Below are 24,809 nucleotides of genomic sequence, written 5' to 3'. Positions count from 1 at the left end.
CCCCGTGAGTGATCTGCACACTTAAGTATTCACAAGGGAACGCAGTGATGCACACAAGTCTGAAATGCTGCGCCCAGGACAGGCCTGGTGGACAGAGCAGTGGGGGGCTGTGCCCGAGGGCAGCGAACATCCACGACAGGCCCAGGGAGGCAGGCGTGCAAGCGTGCAATTCCCTCCACTTCTCTGCTTGCCAGGCCTCACGGTGGGATGCTGGGACACACTCCCACCAGGGAGTGAGGAGAGCAGCAAGCCCTCGCCTCATTTCGGCAGGGAGGGCCCCGTGCACACTTGGGCTAAAACATTCCCGCACCACGAACATGGCCAAGACTGTTCTCCGCATGCATTTCAGTTCAAAAGACCCAGACGCAACACGTTCCCTATTCTAAGTGGGATTTTAACCCCAGCAGCTCCTGCAAATGTGACACCTGTACCGACTTTCACAGTTTCCTCCCCAACAGGCACACACGTCAAGCAGACGCCGTGCCGCTGTGACTCTGACAGTAAGGCAGACCGTGGCCCCGCAGCCGGCACGAAGGCAGCACTCCCGGTAAAGCATGGCCAACCCCTTCCTTTAAATTCCTGCAACTCATGACCCCAGACTTGGCTCATTTGATACACACTATCCCGGCACCTGAGAACGAAGCCCGGATTACTGGCAAGACTCCTGAAGATGAGTGGTGGGCACACTCCCGGGCCAGGATGGGCACCAGGACGGCCTACGCCACCCGGCCTCCCTAGCAGGGCCCGCACACAGCCAGGCCCCAGGAGGCTGCCGACGCCACAGGGCGCTCTCCCCCCACGCAGCCCTCCAGAGCCAGAGGACCCCTGAAGGGTGACGGACCTGAAGAAAGGGGCACGGGCGGAGACAGCGTCGCTACCGGGTCTGCTCTCATCACTCTGCACAGGTTCTTTAGAGAGAAAAAAATCTCTCGGGCATACATGGGCTATTCTAATCTCAGACAGAACTGGCCATGAACAAGCACACAACGACCGACACACATACCACTAAGGAAGGGGAAAAACTCACACCTGCCTCTCCGATCCTCTGAAGACAAACCGAAACCAAACCCCCCTTTAGGTAGCCTCATCCGCTGCCACGCACGCGCGCGCACAGAGTAACGCATTCACTGGTTACCCGGCAGCCTCCCGGGCACGGGGCAGCGAGCACGCCGTTCCCGAGCTTCCACAGACGGCACCTCAGCCCAAGTCCGACCTCGCAGCGGACCGCTGAGTGCGCAGTGACCGCACCAGCCCACGACACCCCACCCCGCCGGCGGCGCACGGGGGCTCCCGCCGCTCCGTCCTGCCCTCACACCTGCTACTTCCTGTCTGCTCTGGACTCACGCCATCCCCGCCGCGGCGGCTGTGAAGCGGTCGGATGTGCACGTCCCTGCTGACGAGGGACGCAGAGTATCTCTTCACACGCCTGTGGGCATTTGTGTGCCGTCAGCAGAGAAATGACTATCCAGCTCCGTCGCTCACTTCTAAACTAGGAGATCCTTCTGTCTTACACATTCTGGGTACTGGGTCCTCAGCAGATGTGACCTGCAAATGCTCCCACCCATTTCTGTGGGGGCCTTCACTTTCCTGTGTCCTAAGTGCACCAACATTTCTAATTCATGGTGATGAATCTAACTGATCAAGTTTTTCTTTTGCGGCTTGTGCTTTTGGTGTCACAGTTAAGCCTTTTAAACAATATAACTTTCCTTGCACAAGCTAAAATATTTTCTATTTCTAAATCAAGCCTTTGACAAGTCATATAAAAGAGAGTCATTACACTCAAAGGCCCAACATGTGAGTTAAGAACAGAAGGCAGGTCACTGACCTGTTTACGGGACCTCATGGCAGCTTCTTCCAATGTCTCTGCAGCTTCAAACTTGCCTTGACGTCTGTAAAGTGCCCCAAGGTTTTTCAAAGTAGTTGTAACAGTTGGACTGTAAGAAAGCATAAGATACACAGACTTCTTAAATACAAGTTTTAGAACTACTATTAACCGCACAAAATCTAAAGCACTAACAAACAAGTTTGTGAGAAGTACTTTTTAAATTTCTACAGTACTTCTTTAAACTATAAATTTCCATAAGTTTGTTTTTTCTTCTTTGAAGCAGGCTCCACGCCCAGCATGGAGCCCAACTCAGGACTTGAACTCAAGACCCTGAGATCAAGAGCTGAGCTGAGATCAAGAGCTGGATACTTAACTAACTGAGCCACCCGGGTGTCCCTCTTTAAAGTTCTTCTCTCCCAAAGGACCACCTGCCTACTTTTCAGCAGTGGGGCTGCCCCCGACACTCCCGTGGAACCCTCCGCAGGGCCAGGGCCAGGGCCCGCTGTGCTGAGCCCCGCAGCCAGCACGACACGCTCATGTGCTCTTTGCAGGCCACAGCTGCTCTCACCATCCGCCAGCCCCGTCAACAGAAGCGTGTGTGCTGGCTCTGTCTGAGGACCACCATGCCTGGCCCGGAGCAGAGCTGCTCTGTCGCCGGGCAGTAAAGAGGACACGGTGTGTGACACTGCTATGCACCTCCCTCCTGTCCACAAGCAGAAGGGAAGCAGCACAAGTGCAAAGGGTCGGAGGCAGGCGAGTGCCGCGCACAGGAAGAGCGAACAGTGTGCACGGGGATGTGGCGCTGCTGCACTCCTCACAGCAATCTTAGAAAAAGCTAGAAATAAACCTAAAAATACACCTAGGTGTGCTTTTCGCATACACGCGTCCTTCCACAGTTCTCTTGGTTCATAACAAGCGCTTACGGCACCGAAATAAAGAAGCTATACCCCAGGTCTCTGAGACATTTACGTAACAGTGGAAAATACAAAGCCTATAAATTTTGGTTCTTATGGTAAGTGCTATGGGGAACCCAGAAGAGGGTTCAGAGAACTTTCCGGGAACAGATGACCGGCAGACTGGTCTTCTAGGGGAAGTCACAGTTAAGAGAGGGAAAAATCTGCCAGGAAGGCGTTCCAGTCGGGAGACGAAACAGAGGTGCGGGCAGCACAGGCTCACAGGGCAGCAGGGGAGGGTCTCACCCTGCCCCCTGCAGCCACACAGTCCCCAGAGGTGCCAAGGGCTGCGAGGACAGGAGTAGGGGGTCTGCCACGTGCCAGACACGCGACTGCGGAGTCCTGCAGAATGCGGCCGTCTCCAGAGTCTGCTCCGAGGCCACCCTGCACACTGGCTTCCTACTTCGTTACCTCCTCCTCCTGCGCTATGGCAGCAGAGCCGTGGTACTGGACAGAAGCTGAATTTCACCAACATCGCAGTGAGCTGTGTGTAGGTACATGACCTCGTTACGAAGTTACGGGTTTCCTGACTGGAATCTGTGAACGTGGGAGACTGTGCACACGTACCACCCGAAGGACCTTTCCGTGTTCAGTCATTTACAAGGTGATCTTAAAGCACAAGCACCTTCCAGGACAGTTTAGTTCAAAGGTCATACCTATTGGGGCGCCTGGGCGGCTCAGTCGGCTGAGTGTCCAACTCCTGATTTCAGCTCAGGTCATGAGCTCGGGGTCATGAGACGGAGCCCTGTGTCAGGCTCTGCGCTCAGCATGGGGTCTGCCTGTCCTTCCCTCCTTGCCTGCCCCGCCCCTCCCACTGCTCGCTTGCTTGCTCTTGCTCTATCTAATCTAAAATATATAAATTTTTTTTTTTTTTTCAGATTTACTTCTTTGAGAGAGAAAAAATGAGAGCGAGCCAGCCTGGAAGGGGGAGGGTCAAAGAGGACTCCCTGCCAAGCAAGGTCTCTCGGCTCCAGGATCATGACTTGAGCTGAAGGTAGCTGCTTTACCAACTGAGCCACCCAGGCGCCCCACAAAATAAATATAATTTTTTAGATTTTATGTATTTATTTGACAGACAGAGATCAGAAGTAGGCAGAGAGGCAGGCAGAGAGAGAGGAGGAAGCAGGCTCCCTGCTGAGCAGAGAGCCCGATGCGGGACTCGATCCCAGGACCCTGAGATCATGACCCGAGCCGAAGGCAGCGGCTTAACCCACTGAGCCACCCAGGCGCCCAATAAATATAATTTTTTATAAAGAAAAAAAAGACGTACCTATCAACTTTGCAGGCTTTGTACCAGCCGCCATACTCTCCAAAAGATGTCCCGTCCTTTTGCTTTCCCTAAGTCATAACAAATGAATATTTACCTTAAAACACAATATAACCAATTTAGTAAACTTCTCAAAATAGTTTATTCTTACTTTGCATTCTTCTCTTTCTTCAGCGTGCATCCAAATGGGTTTATTTTCATCTAGGGGAGAAAAAATACCGTACTATGAAAGTGCAGCATGACAGGGCCCACGAGCAGAGGCTGTCGAGTTGCAGCGACTGCCAAGTTCTCATTTCTCACGTGAGCCTCCTTAGGCGCTACTTTTTAGGACCTGGACAGAGGAAGTTCATGGTGGAGCCTATGAGGGCGGAAGAAACACGCAGATGGCCATCCACGTGCAGCGCCGTGAACACACACACATAGACTCACAATCCCATGTACCCACACAGGGCAGGCAGCTGTCAAGGAAGTGGACAAATATGCCGGGGCCCCTAAAATGCTCACACACTGCTGGGGGGCCTCCGAACTTCCGAACGCCAGCATTAAACAGGGGCTAAGCGAAGGGTAAGATGCTGGGAGCAGAGTGGAGAAAGATACTGATCAATATTCTCTTAAAGTCGTCTTACTTTCAAGAACCTTAACCATGACACTCCGTAAGTCTCTACCGACCAGCGTGCCCACACCATGGAGCACAAGCAAGCTCAAAATGAAGTTTCTGACAAATTTTCTTTATAAGGAAAATGCCTGAGGTCCAAGTATGAAGGAAGAAGTAAACATGACTGTAAGTGAAGTATGGCTTACGCACATAAATCAACCAGCACAGAAAGACACTACAAATGTCAGAAGGTTATCCGGGTGCTGGAATCATGGGTGACTTTCACGTGCCCTCTCTGCGTGAACTTTCATGATTCCCACCACGAGCACCGATCTCAAGTTCCAGAGGAAGAAACCGGAGCTCACACCGTCCTCACTGACGACCAGACCTCGGACAAGCCACTTCAGCTACCGCGTCCTCACTCCTGAAATTCCCCGGACTGTCGGGAAAATGACACGCGCTCCCACACTGAGACTGCCTCTCGGGAGGCCAAGCCCACGGCTCCTCGTGTGATCAGGACTCGCCATGTCACAGGAGAAACCTGAAGCCTGATTCCAATAGCGGCTTTAGGAGAGCGAACAGTACCTGAGGCCTACGAACAGCACAGAGCGCAGTCGGAGCTACTGAGCGAGGCAAACCGCTACGGCGGCCAGCCCGCAGCGAGCTAAGGGCGCACGGGCGGGGACCCCAAGTGACACCGGTGCGTGGGCGCGCCATGAGCAGCAGGCCCGGGAGCCTGAAGGGCACCCACAGACGGCAACAGGACACATCTGCACCTCGTGTCCTGCATGGGACATCTGTATGGAGGGCAAACACAGGAAAGCTGCTTTCACTAGAACTTAACTGGACTCTATGCTTGTTTTTAGAAAAGAAGCCAGCAAATCTTAAGGAAACAAGTATCCCCCAAGAACAGAGCTTTTTTTAAAAAGCATCAAGGAAATGCCCTGGAATCACTACACAATGCACCGGCCTCTGCAGCTGGAGGCGGGCTGCTGCCCCTGCCCACGACCCCTGCGCTGAGCCCGCGGCCTCCTGTGCACGGAGAGTAAAAGGGACCTACTGTTCCACTTAGCGAAGGAGGGGAAAAAGCTAATACACTCCGAAGACTTTTCCCAAGTGGTTTCTAGAAACTCTCTACACACGAAAACATTTATTAAGCAAAACCGCTTTCCCTGTGCAGCCTCAGGTTTCCTGCACACCAGTAATAACACTCATTCCCAACGCCTTAAGGAACACCTGACGCAGAGGGAAATAAATGCCTTACTTAACACACAAATAAAACTGTTGCATGAAACATTTTAAATCTTTTAAAATATTTACCCCAAAACTGTATATTAAATACCCATAGCACTTTGAGGAATACGGAGACAGGCCTTGGCTCTTTGAGACAGTCCAATAACCCAGCAGGCCTGGCATGGGGTCAACCATTTGCATTTCCAACAGGTCCCACGTGGTGCTGATGCTACTGTCCCTGCTGGCTCCGGGAGAACCAGAATCACAGTAAATCCAGAGAGCACCGATGCCTCCAGAGAGGTTTTCTGGGGTTAGTGCTCTGAGTTGTGCAAGAGCAAAGCCTGGACTCCGGAGAGGGCAACGCAGAAAGACGGGGGGTAGCTGGCCTATCACCCCTGACCACAAGGCACGCGACCCACTGAGTACCTGGTGACCCCGCCGTGTCCACTGGATGGCAGATGAACGAATCAATGAGCCCATGACACTCCGACTGTGTCATATCCTCTCCTCTAAGTGCTATCGGCAAAATCATTTCTAAAATTCAATTAAATTCTACCTTGAAAATGAGACGGTGACTTGAGTATTACCGAGTTCCGGCTGGGAATCACCATTTTTAATGCACGCTAACAACCGTGTCTGCTCAGAAGCGAAAGCAGGGTCCTTACCATCTACAGAGCCAAACTCCCTTTCATGTGCACGAGTGAGAATCTCTTTGTACAGTGTTTCTGCTTGCTTGAATTTTCCTTGCTTCAGATAGCAGGATGCCTTAAAATAAAATAAAGTACTTAGTAACTTCATTCGTAGAGAAGACACATTCCTGTCTACAGGTTAAACGACACAAAGCTCAGAGATCAAAAAACCAGCATTTGGGGCTCTACCTACAGAGGGCACCGCTGTCCACATACCAGGTTATTTTTTGTTTTGGCCACATTGGGGTCATCAGGCCCCAGTTTTGTTTGGTAGATCTCCAGGGCTCTTTGATAATAATATTCTACTTCCTCGTACTTGCCCTGATTCTGGCACAGTAAGGCCAAGTTATTTAACTGCTTGGCAACGTCGGGGTGATCCTTTCCCAAAACCTGCAAAGAAAAATGGGTGTGTTAGGAACATCGATTTGTTTTAGTGCCATCCAGTCCGTTCTCCACCCCCCAGGAGAAGGACCCTTTCTCAACACAACCGTGGCTGTGCCCACCGTCCAGGCCCAGGGTCCCGCAGTATACACAAAGAAACCAGACGGGTGCCTTGGGTGGCTCAGTCATTAAGCGGCTGCCTTCAGCTCAGGTCATGATCCCAAGGTCTTGGGATGGAGTCCCATGTTGGGCTCCCTGCTCCGTGGGGAGCCTGTTTCTCCCTCTGCCTCTACCCCTGTTTCCTCTACTTGGGCTCTCTGTCAAATAAATGAATAAAATCTTTAAAAAAAAAAAAAGAAAAGAAAAGAAAGGAAGAAAGAAAGAAAGAAACAGCCAAAACTCATACTCTTGTTGGGTAAAGAGACTGTACGGATCCCCCTCCACACTCTCAACCTTTCGTCCTTACAGTGACCCCACATGGGGGCTGGCACAGGTGCCATTGGAACTCATGGCCTGAAACTAGGAAATGGCTGTATAAAGATTATATTGGTATGACCCCCAAGTTCTGGAAGAGCCCTTTCTGACCCAAGCTAGTGCACCAGGCTCTCCTATGCATGCAAACCTTCAAAAGGAATCTCTAGCTCTCGAGATTCAGCCCACATATCCCTTCCCACTAAGACCTGAAGGTCCTCTGCACCCACCCCAAACCACAGCCCTCCTATTTCATACCCCACCTTCAGGGCTCCGGGAGCTCCCACCCCACATGCCTGGTGCCCTTCTCCCAGGACCCCCAGCTACCCCCCCACGAACTGCTCAACCCTCAGAGGGGACACCTCCTTCCATCCAGCTCACGGGAGTCTCAGCCCGTCTCTACCCAGGTTAACTCACGGGCATCCTGGTTGTTCTTTCTTTGCAAGTATCACCACCCGAAACTATCTTACTTACCTGTGTAGTCAGGCATTGCCCAGTGTAATGTAATGTAAGCCACAACAGTACAAATTCTATCTCCTACACCACTGTAACCCCAGTACCTAGAAAAGTGTTGACTCACAGATGAATAAATACTAACCCACCTCCCTACTACCTTGAAAAAGCCGTTCGTTCTCTCAGCCTCATGCCCTCACCCATGTTCCCAGTGTGGCCTGCTGCCCGCCCATGCCTCTCTGCACGCCCTTCCCCTCCCTGCTTGGGGGACTGACGTAAGACCAGCTCCAACACTCAGCACTTGCGGGAAGCCGTCCCCGGTGCACCCGCACACCCTGGGCTTGCCGGAGCCCCTGCTCTGCACACTCCCAGAGCTCTAACCCCGAAGCCCGTGCGGCCGAGCCCCACGGAAGGAGCACGCCCACCAGCTCTCACCACCCAGAACCCTCCGCACACATTACTAAATGAGTGAACGAAAGCAGCTGCGCATGGATAAAGCTGGCAGATGACGGAGCAGAGCTCATAATCCTCCACTGGATACTTCCATGTTCTCTTCGACTTTACCCCAGGCCACTCAAAATCTGACCATTTTAATTCATAGGTATCATGCAGATGGTGGCATGAGAAAAGTTCTCCTGTGTAATTTGATGAGGAGCCTCTTTTAGTTCCCCTTTCCCAATTTCACCACACGGCCAAAAATTAAACGACCTTGCAGTATCACTGGTAAATAATCACAGGAATATCAATTTAAAATACTACCCTTGGTCTACCAGAGCCCCCTGCCTGCTGAGATTACCAGGCCACGTTTCCCCAACACCTAATTAGCACAGGCTGCAGCCGCAGGACGACTACCCAGGACGGCGATGGAATCTGTACTTCTCAGCCAAACTTCAGTTCTGAAAATCACTTCATTTTTTTAAGCTTTATAAGCATATTTGGTGACTTCATTTTTCAATTTCAGTATTTTTCTTATCCACAAGTACATGCCCCGCTATCAAACGGTAAATGCCCTCCACATCCAGTCTTCAGGGGCTCCTCCTCCTGCAGTTATTTCTAGGCCACATCAGGCAGGCAAGGCACAAAGACTGAACCCACTCCCCCAACCCTTTTATTTATTTATTTATTTTTAAAGCTTTATTTATTTGTTTTGAGAGCGAGAGAGCAGCACGGGTGCGCACGAGCGGAAAGGGCAGAGAATCGCAAGCTGACTGAGCACAGAGCCCGATGCAGGGCTCGATCTCACGACCCCGAGATCACGACCTGAGCCAAAACCAAGAGGCGGACGCTTATGGGACTGCACCACGCAGTGTCCCTGAACACCCTCTCACTCCTTTTGAACCCCAGTCGGAGTGGGCTCGTCCGGCTGCGTTTTGTGGGCTGTCTGCCTCAGCCTTCACCAGGTGAGATTCTTCCAGGAAATGGTCAGTCACAACGTACCACAGGGGTCATTCCTCAAAACACAAAACCTGAAATACTTGAGTGCACGTCTTTGCCCGCACCTTCTCTCGGATCTCCAGCGCTCTCTTACACAGCGGTTCAGCCTCTTTGTACTTCCCTCTCTTGCCGTAAAGCACTGCAAGGTTATTCAGAGTCGCCGCCACCTGCCAACGGAGGGACCAGCAGAGACCGGTAAGCAGCGGCAGCGGCAGGACCTCAGTCTCACGCTCTCGGGGACGTGCTCTCCACAGCGCGAGGGGACAGGACTTCAGTGAGAAGCAAAGGGCAGTTCACAACGCGCTACAGGTTACACTAAGTGAACCGGAGACACTCAAATTAAACAATCAACACCACCTTGATCTTGATTTTTTTTTTTTTTTTTAATTTCACTGGAAGCCACAAAGCCAACCCAAACACAGATCTGCTTGCAAATCTGGCCAGATTTTAAGAAAAATATAAATTCTTTAGAAAAAAATTTATAGAAGTACATGCAATTTGATTTCGGATAAAAAAACAAGAGTACGTGATCCATGGGAAGTAGTGGTGATGAACAGATTAACGTGCGCAGGCAAAGGCCGAGCGTCAGAGCCTCCAGGGCCGGAGCTCAGCGCGGGGACTGAGTGAGTGAGGACTCCTACCTGCACCTCTAGTCAAAGGGCAGCTCTTAAACCTTCCCTGTTGAGTTTAATATTAAAATGAGTTGGGTAAAAAAAAAATCTATTAGGGAAAATTAAATATAAAAAGGAAAGAACCAGATATACAAACCGCAGGATGATCTTTGCCCAAAGTCTTCTCACGGATGGCCAAGGCATCGTTCAGTAGATTAGCGGCATCTTTGTATTTATTCTGGTCTCTACATTGAAAAGCACACAGTAAGTGTTTTGGATATAACTTACGTCTTTTTTAAAATGCAATTTTGCAACTACAGAAATAAAAGTTAAACTTGAGCTATTTAAAAAATAAAAGTCCACTATTAAAAGGATCAGAAATACCACCAGTGTAGAAGAAAGAGACTCCACCAATAAACGGGAACTTGGAATCAGACCCAATTAGCTCTGGAACCTGGCCCTCCCGTCCAGGTTTCGGGGACGACACTGCCCCCGCACCACAACACTGTATTGCAGAGTACAGGAGCCGGTCCAGAAGGCCGGGCAGAGCTTCACCTGCTATCTGACAGAACTGACCCCAGGGTTCGATCCCAGGCTCTGCCAGCGAAGGCCTGCAAGGCCTTGGGACATTAAGCAGCCTCCCACAGTCCCAGTCCACCCGTCTGGAAAGTGTCTTACCTAACTCACAGAGTTGCTCTAAGAAGCTAATGATATGCTGTGCGTACAATGAAAAACCTTGTTAAAAATAAATACATCCCGGGGAGATGAACCATGCGAGACTGTGGACTCTGAGAAACAAACTGAGGGTTTTGGAAGGGAAGTGGTGGGGGTTGAGGGGAGCCTGGTGACGGGTATTAAGAAGGGTACGTATTACATGGAACACTGGGTGTGGTGCATAAACAATAAATCTTGGAACACTGAAAAAATAAAATAAAAAATAGTAATAAATAAATAAATATCTCCCAGTGTGTTCATCTGGTACACACCTTCCCACTGTTTGCTTGAGGGAGGAGGAAGGAGGCGGCTCCTCACTGCAGTAAGGCAGAAAGCCCAGCCCCGGCCTCTGCCCTCCAACGTGACCACAGAAGTTATTCGCTCTGTGAGACCAGCACACGTGTTCCGTAACTGTGTCTAAGAGCTGCCCGGCAAGGCTTTGCCCTGCAGAAGCCAAACTCCCCTACGGACACGCAAAGGGTCAGCGCACCCCCAGAACCTCTGAAGCACGCTAACTCTGGCCAAGGGTACAGAGGTAGTTTTCTCCCAATACCCTACAACACATGACAAAGTGGCTCAAATATTTTGTGAAAATCAGCAGGTATGACAAAGTCTCGAGAACTACTAGAGACCCTTAAAACCAGTTAACAAGAACTACCTAAAAGCCTGTGTAAGCTGACAGAGGCAAGGGGTACCAAGCACTTTTCCAAACTGTAGCAGGCCCTAAAATGTCAGCGGCTATTAATTAATTAGCCAAAGCGAGATGACTCCAAGAGCAATAGCACTGATTCTCAGGCGTGACCCCAAACAACGACCGTCGCCCTCCGCCGGAACACAAAGAAACCAGCCGTGCCCCAGGAACTCTGGTGCAGGGGCCTGCACTCAACTGACCAGGAAATTCAAACTGAAAATGAAAACAGAAGTATACCACTGCACGCGGGAAACGCCTAACAGAAAAATGCACAAGATTATGGAAGAGTCACAGAAGAACACAAATGACTAAAAACATCCAACCAGGGAAGCACGAAGGCAACCACCGGCCCTGCTTCCCGTTACTGAGGCGCGGACAAGCCTCGCCGCCGGCTGGGAAACGCGGCTGGACCAAGAGAGGGAAAGGGGCCGCCCCCAGCCTGAGGAGTCTGGCCACAGGTACCGGGCGTAGACTGTATAGATGCTAACCCATTGCAGGAACCAATTCTCAAAAAATCCAAAATCTCAGACAAAACTTCTAAAGACGTTTATCAGTATGTTATGCTCTTCCCCCGAAGAGTTAAAATTAAACGTGCCCTAACACAAGAAAGCGGAGAAGGTTACAGGCCAGCCCTGGAGCGCAGTCCCGAACCTGAATGTGAACGCGCAGACGGCTCATGCACCTGTTCCGGACTTCTGACTCACAGAGCCCCTCGGCCAGAGCACTAAGGGGAAAAACCGCCACACGGCAGCGAGGCCCGGAAATTCCCGCTGCCTGACACTGTAAACGAGGAACCGGCACACCTACAACCAACAACAGAAACCCTACGTGCATTTTTTTATTTAATTCATTTATAATAGTAATGTCTATTGTTGGCCAAAAGCTTTCATGTTACCACACACAAAACTGCTCTGAGCTTCATTTATTTGAAATGACCTCTACTCCCAACAGGAGTAGAGCTCACAAGTAGCCCAACAGGGCTCGAACTCACGACCCTGAGATCAGGAGTCAGATGCTCTCCTGACTGAGCCAGCCAGTGCCCCAGCGCAGACACATCTGAAAAACTTTTGGCATCATCCGTCAAGATTTTAAATATAAATCCCCGAGTCCCTACGCTATGGTAACAGTGAAGATCCGCAAACCACCTCAACGTCCGCCAGCAGGGCACCTCCGAAAGGTCCGGACTACCCTCCAGAGCGCGCTACGCTGCCCAGAAGACCTCGGCTGACCACGGCCAGGGCTGCGGACATGCTGTGAAAGGCCGCTTGCTTTCTGGTGGTGTTTTGTTTCGTGAAGAAATCACTCACCTCTATGAATGGCTGCAACAGTGTCCCTCCCTGGGCCCCTCTCTGTCCTCTCCCTCTGCACCGCCCCCGTCCCTGCTCAGACCCAGCTCCATACCCCGAGGGTCCTGCCCTGCCTCCAGGCCCCAGTCACCACGCCATCCTGCGCACAAGGCCAAAGGGACTCTGGTGACACCCGAGTAGGGGCCCACTGCACCCCCACCAGCACCCCTCAACACTGCCCGCAGGACCTCCACGGTCAGGCCCCGCTTCTCCCCGCCCCATCTCTTACCGCTGTCCTGCAGGTGCCGTCAAGCTTTGCCAGCGAGGTTCAGGAGTAAGCCCCAAACCACTCAACACCGCACACCATCTCCGCGTGCTAAAACGCCACCCGCCCTCCGAGGCCCGGCCGAGTGGGGCTCCCCCCCTTCCGTTAATCCTTCCCCTAGCCCCTCAACTGGAAGGAATCTTTCTGCTCCATGAAAACTTCTGTGTCCTTCTATTAGCAGAACCCGGTCTCCTGCTCCTGCAACTGCACACAAATGTAAAGCGGCTCTCTTCAACACGAGGCCGTCAGTTCCCTGAGAAGGTCCTGTGAGCGTTTCACGTCTGCCAGGCAACCCCACATGTCACATGCCCCCAGTCCTCCCCTGGACCTCTGAGTGGACAGTACAACGGCCTCCATTTCAGATACAAGAAAACTTAGGCTCAGGATAGCTAAGGGCTGTGGACAACATCCTCTGTCTCATGGCCATCTAACAGAGACAGAACCTGAATTCTCCTGACTTGAAATTCAATGTCCTGCTTTCTCCGAGGGCAGGAGCCACCCACTCATTCATCTCTAGGGCCTCACGGGAAGCAGCCGAGTCTGACCCATACTTGGGGGACCAAAATGTCGAATGGGGACAATCAAACCAGTGAAGAAACACCAATGTGTTAATCCCTACCCACAAAACTGGAAGGGCTAGAGCAAACCGATCGTGCTGTGCGGAGAACCACTCCCTTCTCCGTCCAGACCCACTGCAGCTGAGCTCAGCCAGGGGACACACACGAGCCTCTACCACATCACAGCCTGCGCCACAGGGCGAACTCCTTGGTTCCCTTCCAGGTGTTCACCAAGGGCTCCGGGGAGAAGCGGCGCCGGCGTGAGGTGAGAAGTGCGGACAGGACACAAGCTGGTCCCCAACTTTCAGGGACACTGTTCTGGGAGAAGAGAACAAAATTCAAAGAACCCCAACGCCAAGCACAGTGAGAAGTGCCAGAGAAAAGGGAAGGGTTAAGGGCTCTGGGGGCACAACAGGGGCAAAGGGCAAGTGCGACCTGGGACTCAGAACGGGCAGGAGCTAACAAAGCCCTCGAAGGGTGGGAAGGCTACTCTGGACAAAAGAAACATGGTACACAGGACCTGGCGGAAAAAGGCAAGTGTGAAGAGACGTGACCAATGAAGCCAGCAAAGCAAGCTTCTACAGGTTTCCAGAAACATATCTCAAACCCTCCACGTTCATTAGAAATACTGCGGGTAGAGAAGACAAGGGCAGAGAAGGAGTACTAGCCTGTACACCAAGGCCAGGATGTTCAGCATGGTGGCCACATCCGGGTGGTCGTGGCCGGACGTCTTCTCCAGGTCCTCCAGGGCCTGCTTGCAGAGCGGCACGGCCACCTCGTAGCGCCCCTGCGAGGCGTACTGGATGACCAGGTTGTGGAGCGTGCGCAGCCGCGCCGGGATCTCGTAGCCGCCCTGCTGCGCGGCCGCCGCTGCACTGCTGTGCTGCTGCTGGACTGCACACAAGGGACACGGACCAGGCGACACCGTCAGTCAGACCCCTCCTCCCTAGCTCTGCTCCCGGGGGACGCCCAGCCCCCACGCTGCACAAACCCGTGCAGCGCTGCCCTGGCAGGCGGGGGGCCACGAGTCACATGTCAGGGGTGGTGTGATGCCCCAACAGTACAGGGAGGCTCCCCTCAGCACCCGACCAACTCTGCCTGTCTCCCTCTGCAAGAATGCACACACTACACGCAAACTGCTGGTTTGGGCCCCAGGTTCGTCGTAGGGGCTGGTCCAACATGTACTGCATCCCAGTAAGAACACCTGAAGTTGTCTTGGGAAACGCTGGGTGAATGGTGTGCACGTGCCTCTGGGAAGCAGCTACCGGCACCAGGACGCCCACTAATTACGGCCATCACATGGGGGTAGGACAAGCCACCTTCTGTTTGTCCGGGCTGCCATGTAACCACTCCCCCTCGCCAACTTACTTCCTTGCCCGGGATCGTCGTCGTCATTTGGAAAAAGGTCATCCAGAGGTTCTTTGGTGGAATCAGTGTCTTTGTCCTCCTATAAAAGCAATCCGGGAGAACTTCAGCCTTACCGGTACTACAAATCCTGCACCAGAAATCCTTCATACAAATATCAGTTTAACAAAACAATCTCAGAAAGGATAACCGGTTTTAAAAATCAAATATAGGGACGTCTAGGTGGCTGTCGATGGACACTGCCTTCCGCTTGGGTCATGATTCCAGAGTCCTGGATTGGCAGGGGGTCTGCTTCTCCCTCTGCCCCTCATCCCTGCTCATGCTCTCTTGGTCTCTCCTTCTCTCTCAATAAATAAATAAAATCGTTAAAAAATAAAGTCAATCAAATATGGAATCAACCACAATTTGGCTTATCTACAGATTTAGGAGAGAGTAATAAAGAGCCTGCCAGACTAGAACTCACACCCGAGATGCAGGCCTCAGGGCAGCCGACGACCATGACAGCATCTCTATCCCTCAGGTTCTTCACGACACTCTGAGAAGTTCAAATACTGCAGGGAAACTCTTCCTTGAAATCAATTTTATTTGGAAACCAAATATGTAAAAACAGACTAAACTGGCCCATCGCGGAGCGCCAGAGAACTGGAGGGCTCAGGTCCCTCTTCCCTGCACAACACCACCACAGGACTCCCAAGAGCAACCTAAAACCTGCCAGCTTGCTTTTATTTTTTTTAAGATTTTATTTATTTATTTACTGGAAGAGAAAGAGAGAATCCTGCATAGGCTCCACGAGCAGTGCAGAGCCCGATGAAGGGTTGGATCCCTTGCCTAAGATCCCGAGCCGTGACCTGACCCAAAAGCAAGAATCATCAGACACCCAACCAAGCCACCAGGCGCCCCGGAAACCTGCTGGCTTTAAGTCTGTGCCTCGAGTCTCCCCACAGATCCCCGGTTAGTGCAGGGATAAAACCCACGACGACACAATGGGAGCGAACAGACAACAGCCTGACCAAGTGCAAAGTCAGCACCATCCTCCCTTGCCTCTGGAAGGGGTCACGGGAGACGGACACAGACTCACCCTGATACTACTCCTGTCTGGGACGCATGATCTAAACACAGAGAGACAGGAGACAAACCCAGACTGAGGAACAACCCATGAAGTAACTGATTCGTATACTCTTCAAAAACATCTGTGCCGTGAAAGGCAGAGAAAGACTGTTTTCTCTGTCTGAAAAGGACCCATTTCAGATGCAAGCCAGCCGAGGAGACGTGACAGCTGAGTGCCACACAGGGTCACGGACCAGCTCCTGCCGTGGTGAATGAAGGCCATGACCGGCTCTGCTGAGAGCAGGAGGTCACAGTGCAGACGAGCACCATGCCCGTGGGAAACTTCCGGACCAGAGCCGGCCCCGCCTGCACATGAGCACGTCCCCATGCCACGGAAACGCGCCCAGCAGCAGCCGCGGAGTGTGCCATGACCTGTGCTGCCTACTCCAATGCATTCAGAAGAAACCATCATCCAGGTACACCCCAAAAGGAAAGGCAGAATTAGCTGTTAGCTCTCTTCTCCAAGCTCGGTATTTTCTCAAAATAACAAGTTTTAAAAGTCTCTGATTCAACAAAACCTTACAACATCACACAGTATTCTAGGCGAAATCATGGGCTGCCATCTGTAGCTCATTTATTCTTATTCCCACAGCAATACGTCTTCTAAATCAAAAGCAAGGGAGAATTAGAGTCGGGCTAATAAAGCAAGGTGCTGTGGGTTAATGTGTCCCCCAAAAACCACACACGGAAGCCCTCGCCCTCCAGGTGATGGCATGTGGAGGCGGGCCTTTAGGAGGTAACGTGGGTCAGGTGGAGTCACGGAGATGGGGCCACCACGACAGGACTAGTCTCCTTAACGAAAAGGAAAGAAAACACTAGATACCTCCCTCTCTCTGCACGCACCAAGGAAGGCCACATGAGGACACAACCAGGATAAAGGGCCTCACCAAGAACCCAACTGTGCCAACATCCTGACCTTGGAACTGTGGAAATAAGCCATGCAACCGTGGTATTCCGTCGCAATGGCCCGAGCTGATGAAGACCCGCACTCTGGCGACAGGAGACGTAACAGGAGGAGAGTCTGGGTGAAGCTCGTATGGAAATTCTCTTTACTATCTTTTCGATTTTTCTGTGAATCTAAAATTACTCCAAAATTTGTCTTTAAAACATGGTTTTTTACCTGAATCAGATATAAATGGTAGATGGAAAACAAGACCGAGAAGAACAGCCTGAGAGCCAAGGGAGAAAGGAGAAAGCCAAGCTCCTTCGGAATATTCCAAACACACAGCAAGTCGGCAAGAGAGGCCACGGAGGAGGCGTGAGTGAGGCGGCAAGAGAGCCAGGGAGAGTCCCGGCAGCGGAAGAAAGAGTTTCAGAGAGAACGGTGTCCACAGCACCACCGGCTACAGGTGGGGAGTCCCAAATCTGGATTCTAGACAACAGGATGCGATGCACACCGACCGAGGGAAAGTTCCAGCATCGTGATGAGCTTGGAAGCCAGACCCAATGGGTTCTCAAGCGGGGAAAACTCATGAGGTGCCTCTCTGCATCGTGCCTTACATGTACAAGGTTGTGTGCACATGTCTGACCACCGCACTAAAACACACCTGTGAAAAGCATGTGACCTGCCCAGGGAGTAAGCCCCAAGACCCATAACCTCCGGTGGCTCAAGGCAATCATCAGAGGAGGGAAACACAGCCGGACTAAAGCAGCCGACAACACGGTCAGCTGTCAGCGCTGCGCCCCACGGAGCCACTTACGGATGGGGAGATGTCGTCATCGTATTTCTTTAACTGATTCATGAACTCCAGGTGCTTCTTCTCCTCCTCCAGCTGAGCCACGGACTGCTCACTCTTCTGCAACTTCTGCTGCGTGTTGGCCAGCTCGTCCCGCAGCCACTGATTCTCCTGGCACAGCCGACGAACCTGTGCGCGCAGTTTCTGCTTCTCAGACTCCACAGCGTTCAGGTGGTTAGACAGAGCCATCATGACCTGAGGAGACAGAAATGCTGACAGAAGCCCCGCATCGGACTCTCTGCTCAGCAGAGATCCTGCTTCCCCCTCTCTCTCTGCCTGCCTCACTGCCTACTTGTGATCTCTCTCTGTCAAATAAATAAATAAAATATTTTTTTTTTAAAAATGGGGCGCCTGGGAGGCTCAGTGGGTTAGGCCTCTGCCTTCAACTCAGGTCATGATCTCAGGGTCCTGGGATCGAGTCCCGCATCGGGCTCTCTGCTCAGTGGAGAGTCTGCTTCTCCCTCTCTCTCTGCCTGCCTCTCTGCCTACCTGTGATATCTCTCTGTCAAATAAATAAAATATTAAAAAAAAAAAGAAACGCTGACAGCCTGCAGCGTCCCTCCCACGCTTCTCACCCCCTGCCGACGCAGGCATCCTGGGCCGGCAGCTCTCGCTTCTACTGCGCACATGTGCTCTGACACAGACAGGTACAAATGCCCATGACTCTCCTTGTCACCCTCAGTCTCAGGCTACAGAGGAGGCCACGGTAAAGAATATCACATGCTGGGCGCCTGGGTGGCTCAGTGGGTTAAGCCTCTGTCTTCGACTCAGGTCATGGTCCCAGGGTCCTGGGATCGAGCCCCGCATCAGGCTCTCTGCTCAGCAGGGAGCCTGCTTCCCCCTCTCTCTGCCTGCTTGTGATCTCTGTCAAATAAATAAAATCTTGAAAAAAAAAAAAAAGAGTATCAGAGTATCACATGCTCAGAACATCTACAGAAACTAGATGCTGTTCTTTTGTTTGACAGCATCTCAAATGGACCAGTGATGGACACACAGTTACTCTTCTGACAAGACTGTATGTTCTTTCCTTCTACCTAGGTGGCCCCGACATCATTTCTCAGAGGCGCTTCTCCATGTAAGAGTGTGTGCACAAGCACGCACTGTACAGAGCACCGGTCCCTCCAGGAGGGGCGGGTGACAGAGCTAAGGAAGGGCATGCAGACAAATCTTTGATGTTCCAAGATAAGGGAAGAAATCTTAAGCTAGCCGCCTAATCAGGTTCACACTGGTACATCTCTAAGCTTAGGGCCACGTCACAAAATCCAGTGACTGTCCCAGGGGTCTGCCTGCGGTGCACCAGACCTGCCGAGGCATCAGCACGCCCCCTGGGAAGTGCACAAGCAGAAACACCTGGGCAAAGTTGGCTCCAGTCTGTTCTCTCTTTAGACAACGCAACTGCCCTGCCCTCTACTATCCTCCTACCTTTGACCTAAACTCCAGAAGGTGAGGCTGTTTCCTCCTCCTTTTCTTAACTCGAGTATCTGCCCAACTGAAAAGAAAGTCCGTATTCACATCACTTTTCAGTAATAGAAAATGCCATATAATACACTCACAATAACCAAGCCAAGTTAAATTCTACAGTGAGGTCTTTCACACAGTCTGGATGAAGAACTCTAAAATCAGGGTCTGGACAGTTCCTGTGACAAACGGTGTTCTCTACATGAAAATGGAAACTAGTGACCCAGCAGCCCCATTCAGCTTTCATCGCTTACAAGCGGAAAGCTAAGGGGCACCTGGGGGAAGCAACAGGTTAAATGTCTGACTCTTGGTCGCAGCTCAGATCATAATCTCAGGGTCCTGGGATCGAGGCTTCCCCGCCTCCAATGGAATCTGCTCGAGATACTCTTCCTCTCCCTCTGCCCCACCCAACGATGCGCGCACTCGCTCAAATAAATCAATCTTTAAAAAAAAAAAAGAGGAAAGCTAAGAAGAAAGAAGCCAAATTTCACTGTGTGATTTTGCCTAAAATATGCTGGCAGAACCACATATTATCAAGGGGCAGGGCTACCACAAAAGGCTTCTTTTCTTTTCGGACTGACTGATCTTAGGGGGAAGGGTGAGGGAAAGGGAGACTCTCAAGCAGACTCCCCGCAACGAGGCAGGGCTCGACCTCACTACGAGATCACAACCGGAGCTGAAACCAGAGCCGGATGCTCAACCTACTGTGCCCCGCCCCCCAGATGTTTCTAATTTTTTCACCTCTATGTCCCGCATGATAAAAACAAAGGTTTAGTCATATATATAGCAATCTCGTCTTGGAGAACTGCAGAAACTATTAGCTGTTGGTCAATATCCATTCTCCCTTCTCCCTCAGGCCTAAGAACGTGGACCTTGAAGTAGGCAGAGCACATCCCCCAGGCTCCTCACCACCGGGTGTGGCCAGTGAACGGTCCGCAGCGTTGTGCACCAGCTGGAGGAAGTAAAGGGAGGATGTACACCCTTCCCGTCCTAGAACGGGGTCAGGTGGCTGTGGCTGGAGCTCCAGCTGAGTCCACAAAAAAGACTGTGCACCGCAATGCAGAGGCCTGCATGTCCCTAACGACCATGCAGCTACACAACCCTTCCAGGCGTAGCCCACCTCGGTATTTCTTTATGTCTACGATGTTTAAGCCACTGATTTCGTTTTCGGATACATGCAGCCAAATCAAATCCAAAATGGCGAGGTTACCTCTATTTTGGCTCTGCTCTTTAAAATTCAGACATGCCCAAATCAATCATCATTTATATACTGTACAAGCTGATCTCTGTTATCCTAGAAGTAGATTTCAAAACAAAATCTCCGTTCTCCAGACTGTCAAGTTCCTACTCCTGTCGGAGGCGACTTCATTCCTACCTGTGCCTCACTCAGGCCAAGCTCCAACATCTCCAGAGACTTTCGGATCATGTTTGATTTCTCTTCCACCAGATTACTTTCGTCATCTTTCTTCAAACACTTCAGCGTCTCCAGCAAACTCTGTAAGATGGAATTGTGCTCGTTCTTCAGAGCCTCCAGCCCCTGAATCACTTGCTTTGTCTTAGAAATAATCTCATCCTGTGTCAGCTTCTCCAACTTGTCTTCCTTTATATACACCATCGTGGACATGTTGTCGTACATTCTAGAACGGAGGAAGGAAAACAGATGAGGCATCTCATCACAGGTGTCATTTATGTTACACCTCCTATAAAATACACTGTGTGAAAACTTTTAGATTAACATTTTTATAGGTAAATAATAAATGTATGTATCTGTGACTTGCTGAAATACTGTACTGTTCCTCTTTTCCCTCTGCAGACCAATTTAATTACTTTTCTGGCTTATACCTGAATTCTTTTTAATGGGAGAAATGACAACACTTGAAATTAATGCCGAAGAGTAAAAAGCACCAAAACACCCAAATGGCATTTCTACAGCACAAAGCCTCCGCAAACAGGAGTTCTCTGAATGTCTGCAAGCTTTTTCCCCCTTAAAAAAAAGTAGAAGGGACAGTAAATTCTTGGTAACATATTTACCAGACAAAGCCCTGAGAACTGGTCACAGCTGGAAGAAGGAAGAAAACCAGCAAAGCAACATGGGAACAACCAGAGAAGCAGGAGAAGGACTAGGCCCGTCGGCAACACGGCAAGAGAGCGACGCGAGCAGAGCCGTGGGCAGGAAAAGGCGCGAGAGGGCGCGGGCTAGGCGAGCCTATGGGGTCCCACTAGCCGAGAGGCCACCAGATTCCAGTGTCTGGAACTGGCTTTAAAATAATAAAATGAGGAAGAAAAAGGAAAGGGGCATATAATACAGTGTCAGCACACCCGTGACTGCTGAAACTAATAGGTCTTAAACCCCCTAATTCAGTTAAACAGAAGAAAAGGTCACGGTGAGCATGAACGCGGCTCGGGAGACCGACGCACTGAAGTCAGACTCAGACGCGCGTCACCGTGACCCCCTTCAGAGCACTGGGCACTCCCCGAGGTCCTGCGTGCTGTCACGTATCGTTCGTAGCGCCCTGAATGCAAGCCCTGTCGGAAAGGCAAGGCCTCGATCTTGTACCCGTCCCACTACGTCACATCCCCAGGACGGCGCTGAGCCCTGGCCGACCGCGTGGTGCAGGCCTGGACAGACAGACAGACGCCCATGCAGGAAAGGAGCGGCAAAGCACCAAACCCGTGCCTAAGGAGCGCACCGTGCGGAGCCCCTGCGGTGTTCAGTGAGCACGTCGGATGCCTGAAGCCAAACACTGGCTCACTATACTGGAATTAAAATTCAAAACTTTACTAAAAAACATTAAATCCTATCAACTATAGAAACAGTCAGTGTCCTCTCTCTGTAAAAAGGGAAGAGAGGGAGTTTTGTTTATAAAAAAGAGAAAAGAATGGGAAGGGGCAGAGGGTTTTATGCCCACCCCCTGCACAGGAGAAATTTTATATACTTTTTGCCCCACTCCGCTCCCCTCCAGCAACTCTCATTTGCTTCCCGTGATGAAGTGCCTCTTAAAGTTTGTCTCCCATTCCAATTTCACCTTATTTTTTTTCTCCCTTCCCCTATGATCCTGTTTTGTTTCTTAAATTCCAAACGAATGAGGTCACATGACAACTATCTTTCTCTGGTTGACTTATTTCACTCAGCATAATACCCTCTAGTTCCATCCACGTCGTTGCAAACGGCAAGATTTCAATTACTGATGGCTGAGTAATAGTCCACACCCCACATCTTCTTTATCCATTCATTCATGCACATCTGGGCTCTCTCCAGTTTGGCTATGGTGGACGCTGCTGCTATCCATACTGGGGTGCACATGTCCCTTCGGATCACTATATCTGTATCTTTTAGCTAAATACCCAGTAGTACAATTGCTGGGTGGTAGGGCAGCTCTATTTCCAACTTTTGAGGAAACCCCACAGTATTTTCCAGAGTGGCTGTACCAGCTGGGGCAGGTTTAAAGAGAAGTAGCAAGGGTGGCGCAGTCAGTTAAACATCAGCTCCTGGTTCTGGCTTAGGTTGTGATATCAGGGTCCTTAGATCACCACCCCCTCCAGTCAGGTTTACCTGAGCCTGCTTGGGACTTTCTCCCTCTCCCTCCCCTTGCCCCGCTCATGCACGCACACACCCTCTCCCAAAATAAATAAGCCAAATCTTAAAACAAGGGGGGCCTGAGTGGCTCAGTGGGTTAATCCTCTGCCTTCGGTTCAGGTCATGATCTCGGGGTCCTGGGATCGAACCCCGCATTGCGCGCTCTGCTCAGCAGGGAGCCTGCCTCCCCCTCTCTCTGCCTGACTCTCTGCCTACTTGTGATCGCTCTATTAAATAAATAAATAAAATTTTTAAAAAAATAAAAAGAATTCCATAGCCAGCCAAACCCTCAATCAACTGTAGGAACAGGAGAGTAACATTTTTAGACATACCAGGTCTCAAAAACTTCTACCTCTCATGCTCCCTCAGGTTCAGGAAAATGAGTGCAAGCAAAATGGTAAGTCGAGAAGAAAACATGACAATAAAGAGAGAGACTATGGGGCACAGGTTCACTGTGGGGAAGACAGAGCTTCGCACCAACCTAGGGACAAGTGCTGTAGGCGAGGACAGATTAGAACCAACTTAAAAAGGAAATGAAAACAAGATAATTGGGGCGCCTGGGTGGCTCAGTGGGTTAAAGCCTCTGCCTTCGGCTCAGGTCGTGATCCCAGGGTCCTGGGATCCAGCCCCACATCGTGCTCTCTGCTCCGCAGGGAGCCTGCTTCCTCCTCTCTGCCTACCTGTGATCTCCGTCTGTTAAATAAATAAAATCTTTAAAAAAAAAAAAAAAGAAAGAAAACAAGATAATTAGCTCCGAAGGAAAATAAAAGGTCAAATAGGAAAAGTAATCATCATTTACTACATAGCTCAGCTCCTGCATTTATAGAGTCTAAAAATATAAACGGTTAAGACTATCTAAACAGGGGCACCTCAGCGGCTCAGTGGGTTCAAGCCTCTGCCTTCGGCTCAGGTCATGATCCCAGGGTTCTAGGATCGAGCCCTGCATCAGGCTCCCTGCTCGGCGGGTAGCCTGCTTCTCCCTCTCCCACTCCCCCTGCTTGTGTTCCCTCCCTCGCTGTGTCTCTGTCAAATACACAAATAAAATCTTAAAAAAAAAAAATATTAACAGGCAATACAATTTTCAACAGTGTGACAAATTTTACCAAACCTTACCCCCCTCTCAAAAATTAAAAACAAGAGGGGCACATGGGTGGCTCAATCAGCTGAGCAGCTGACTCTTGATTCTGGCTCAGGTTGTTATTCCGGGGTCATGGGACTGCCCCCACACCCCCCCGACTGGGCCACACTTGGGAAGAGTCTACTTGGCCCTCTCCCTCTTCCCTAACCCCTTCCCAGTTCAAGTGTGTAAAAACACACACGTGCTCTCTGCCTCTCAAATAAATAAATAAAATCCAAAAAAAAGAAAGAAAGAAATAACGGGGTGCCTGTGTGGCTCAGTCGGTAAAGCATCTGCCTTTGGCTCAGGTCATGATCCCAGGGTCCTGGGATTAAGCCCCACACCGGGCTCCCTGCTCAACAGAGAGTCTGCTTCTCCCTCTGCCTCTCCCCCACCCAGCTCCCGTTCTCTCTTGCTCACCCTCTCTCTTAAACAAATAACTAAAATCTTTAAAAAATATATATATGTATACATACATACATATATATATACAAATACATATATATACATATATATTTTTTAAAGATTTTATTTGTTTATTTGACAGAGATCACAAGTAGGCAGAGAGGCAGGCAGAGAGAGAGATGGGGAAGCAGGCTCCCTGCTGAGCAGAGAGGCGGACTCGGGACTCGATCCCAGGACCCTGAGATCATGACCTACACCAAAGGCAGTGGCTAAACCCACTGAGCCACCCAGGCGCCCCTGTTTTTTTTTTTTTAGGGAACATGTGGAGTTAGTTTAGTGGTGATGGCTGCCCGACAGAGAGAACATACTAAAAAATGCACTAAATTGTACACTTTAAAATGGTCACTACTACATTATATGACTTGCATCTCTATTTTTTAATTTTTCATCTTTTTAAAAAAATTTTATTTGACAGAGAGAGACACAGCAGGAGAATGAACACAAGCAGGAGGAGCAGCAGGCAGAGGGAGAAGCAGGCTTCCCGACGAGGTGGGAGCCC

At 50.7% G+C, this 24,809-nt stretch overlaps 1 protein-coding gene across 23 annotated transcripts in view; it reads right to left on the bottom strand.

Annotated features, from left to right (window-relative positions):
• KLC1 (kinesin light chain 1) overlaps positions 1 to 24,809 on the bottom strand; it is a 56,173-nt gene that overhangs the window by 17,157 nt on the left and 14,207 nt on the right. For 22 of the 23 annotated variants that reach the window (XR_006604965.1, XM_045074316.1, XM_045074324.1 and 19 more), the window contains exons 2-12: positions 20,527 to 20,788; positions 17,658 to 17,888; positions 14,854 to 14,932; positions 14,154 to 14,379; positions 10,070 to 10,157; positions 9,367 to 9,468; positions 6,779 to 6,952; positions 6,539 to 6,638; positions 4,197 to 4,246; positions 4,049 to 4,116; positions 1,826 to 1,934 (exon numbers count right to left, since the gene is read on the bottom strand). Coding sequence is in view for 22 of the 23 variants with exons in the window: in XM_045074316.1 (XP_044930251.1) it covers positions 1,826 to 1,934; positions 4,049 to 4,116; positions 4,197 to 4,246; positions 6,539 to 6,638; positions 6,779 to 6,952; positions 9,367 to 9,468; positions 10,070 to 10,157; positions 14,154 to 14,379; positions 14,854 to 14,932; positions 17,658 to 17,888; positions 20,527 to 20,787 (1,488 nt within the window). In the remaining variant the exon portion in view is untranslated. Of the gene's footprint in view, positions 1 to 1,825; positions 1,935 to 4,048; positions 4,117 to 4,196; positions 4,247 to 6,538; positions 6,639 to 6,778; positions 6,953 to 9,366; positions 9,469 to 9,754; positions 9,980 to 10,069; positions 10,158 to 14,153; positions 14,380 to 14,853; positions 14,933 to 17,657; positions 17,889 to 20,526; positions 20,789 to 24,809 lie in introns of those variants that run through there. The other variant, XM_045074379.1, reaches the window with a different exon arrangement.

This window comes from Mustela putorius, unplaced genomic scaffold (assembly GCF_011764305.1).
Source record: "Mustela putorius furo isolate JIRA1106 unplaced genomic scaffold, ASM1176430v1.1 tig00000129_pilon_pilon_pilon, whole genome shotgun sequence".
NCBI classification, from domain to species: domain Eukaryota; kingdom Metazoa; phylum Chordata; class Mammalia; order Carnivora; family Mustelidae; genus Mustela; species Mustela putorius.
This window is presented reverse-complemented; position numbering and strand designations above follow the sequence as displayed.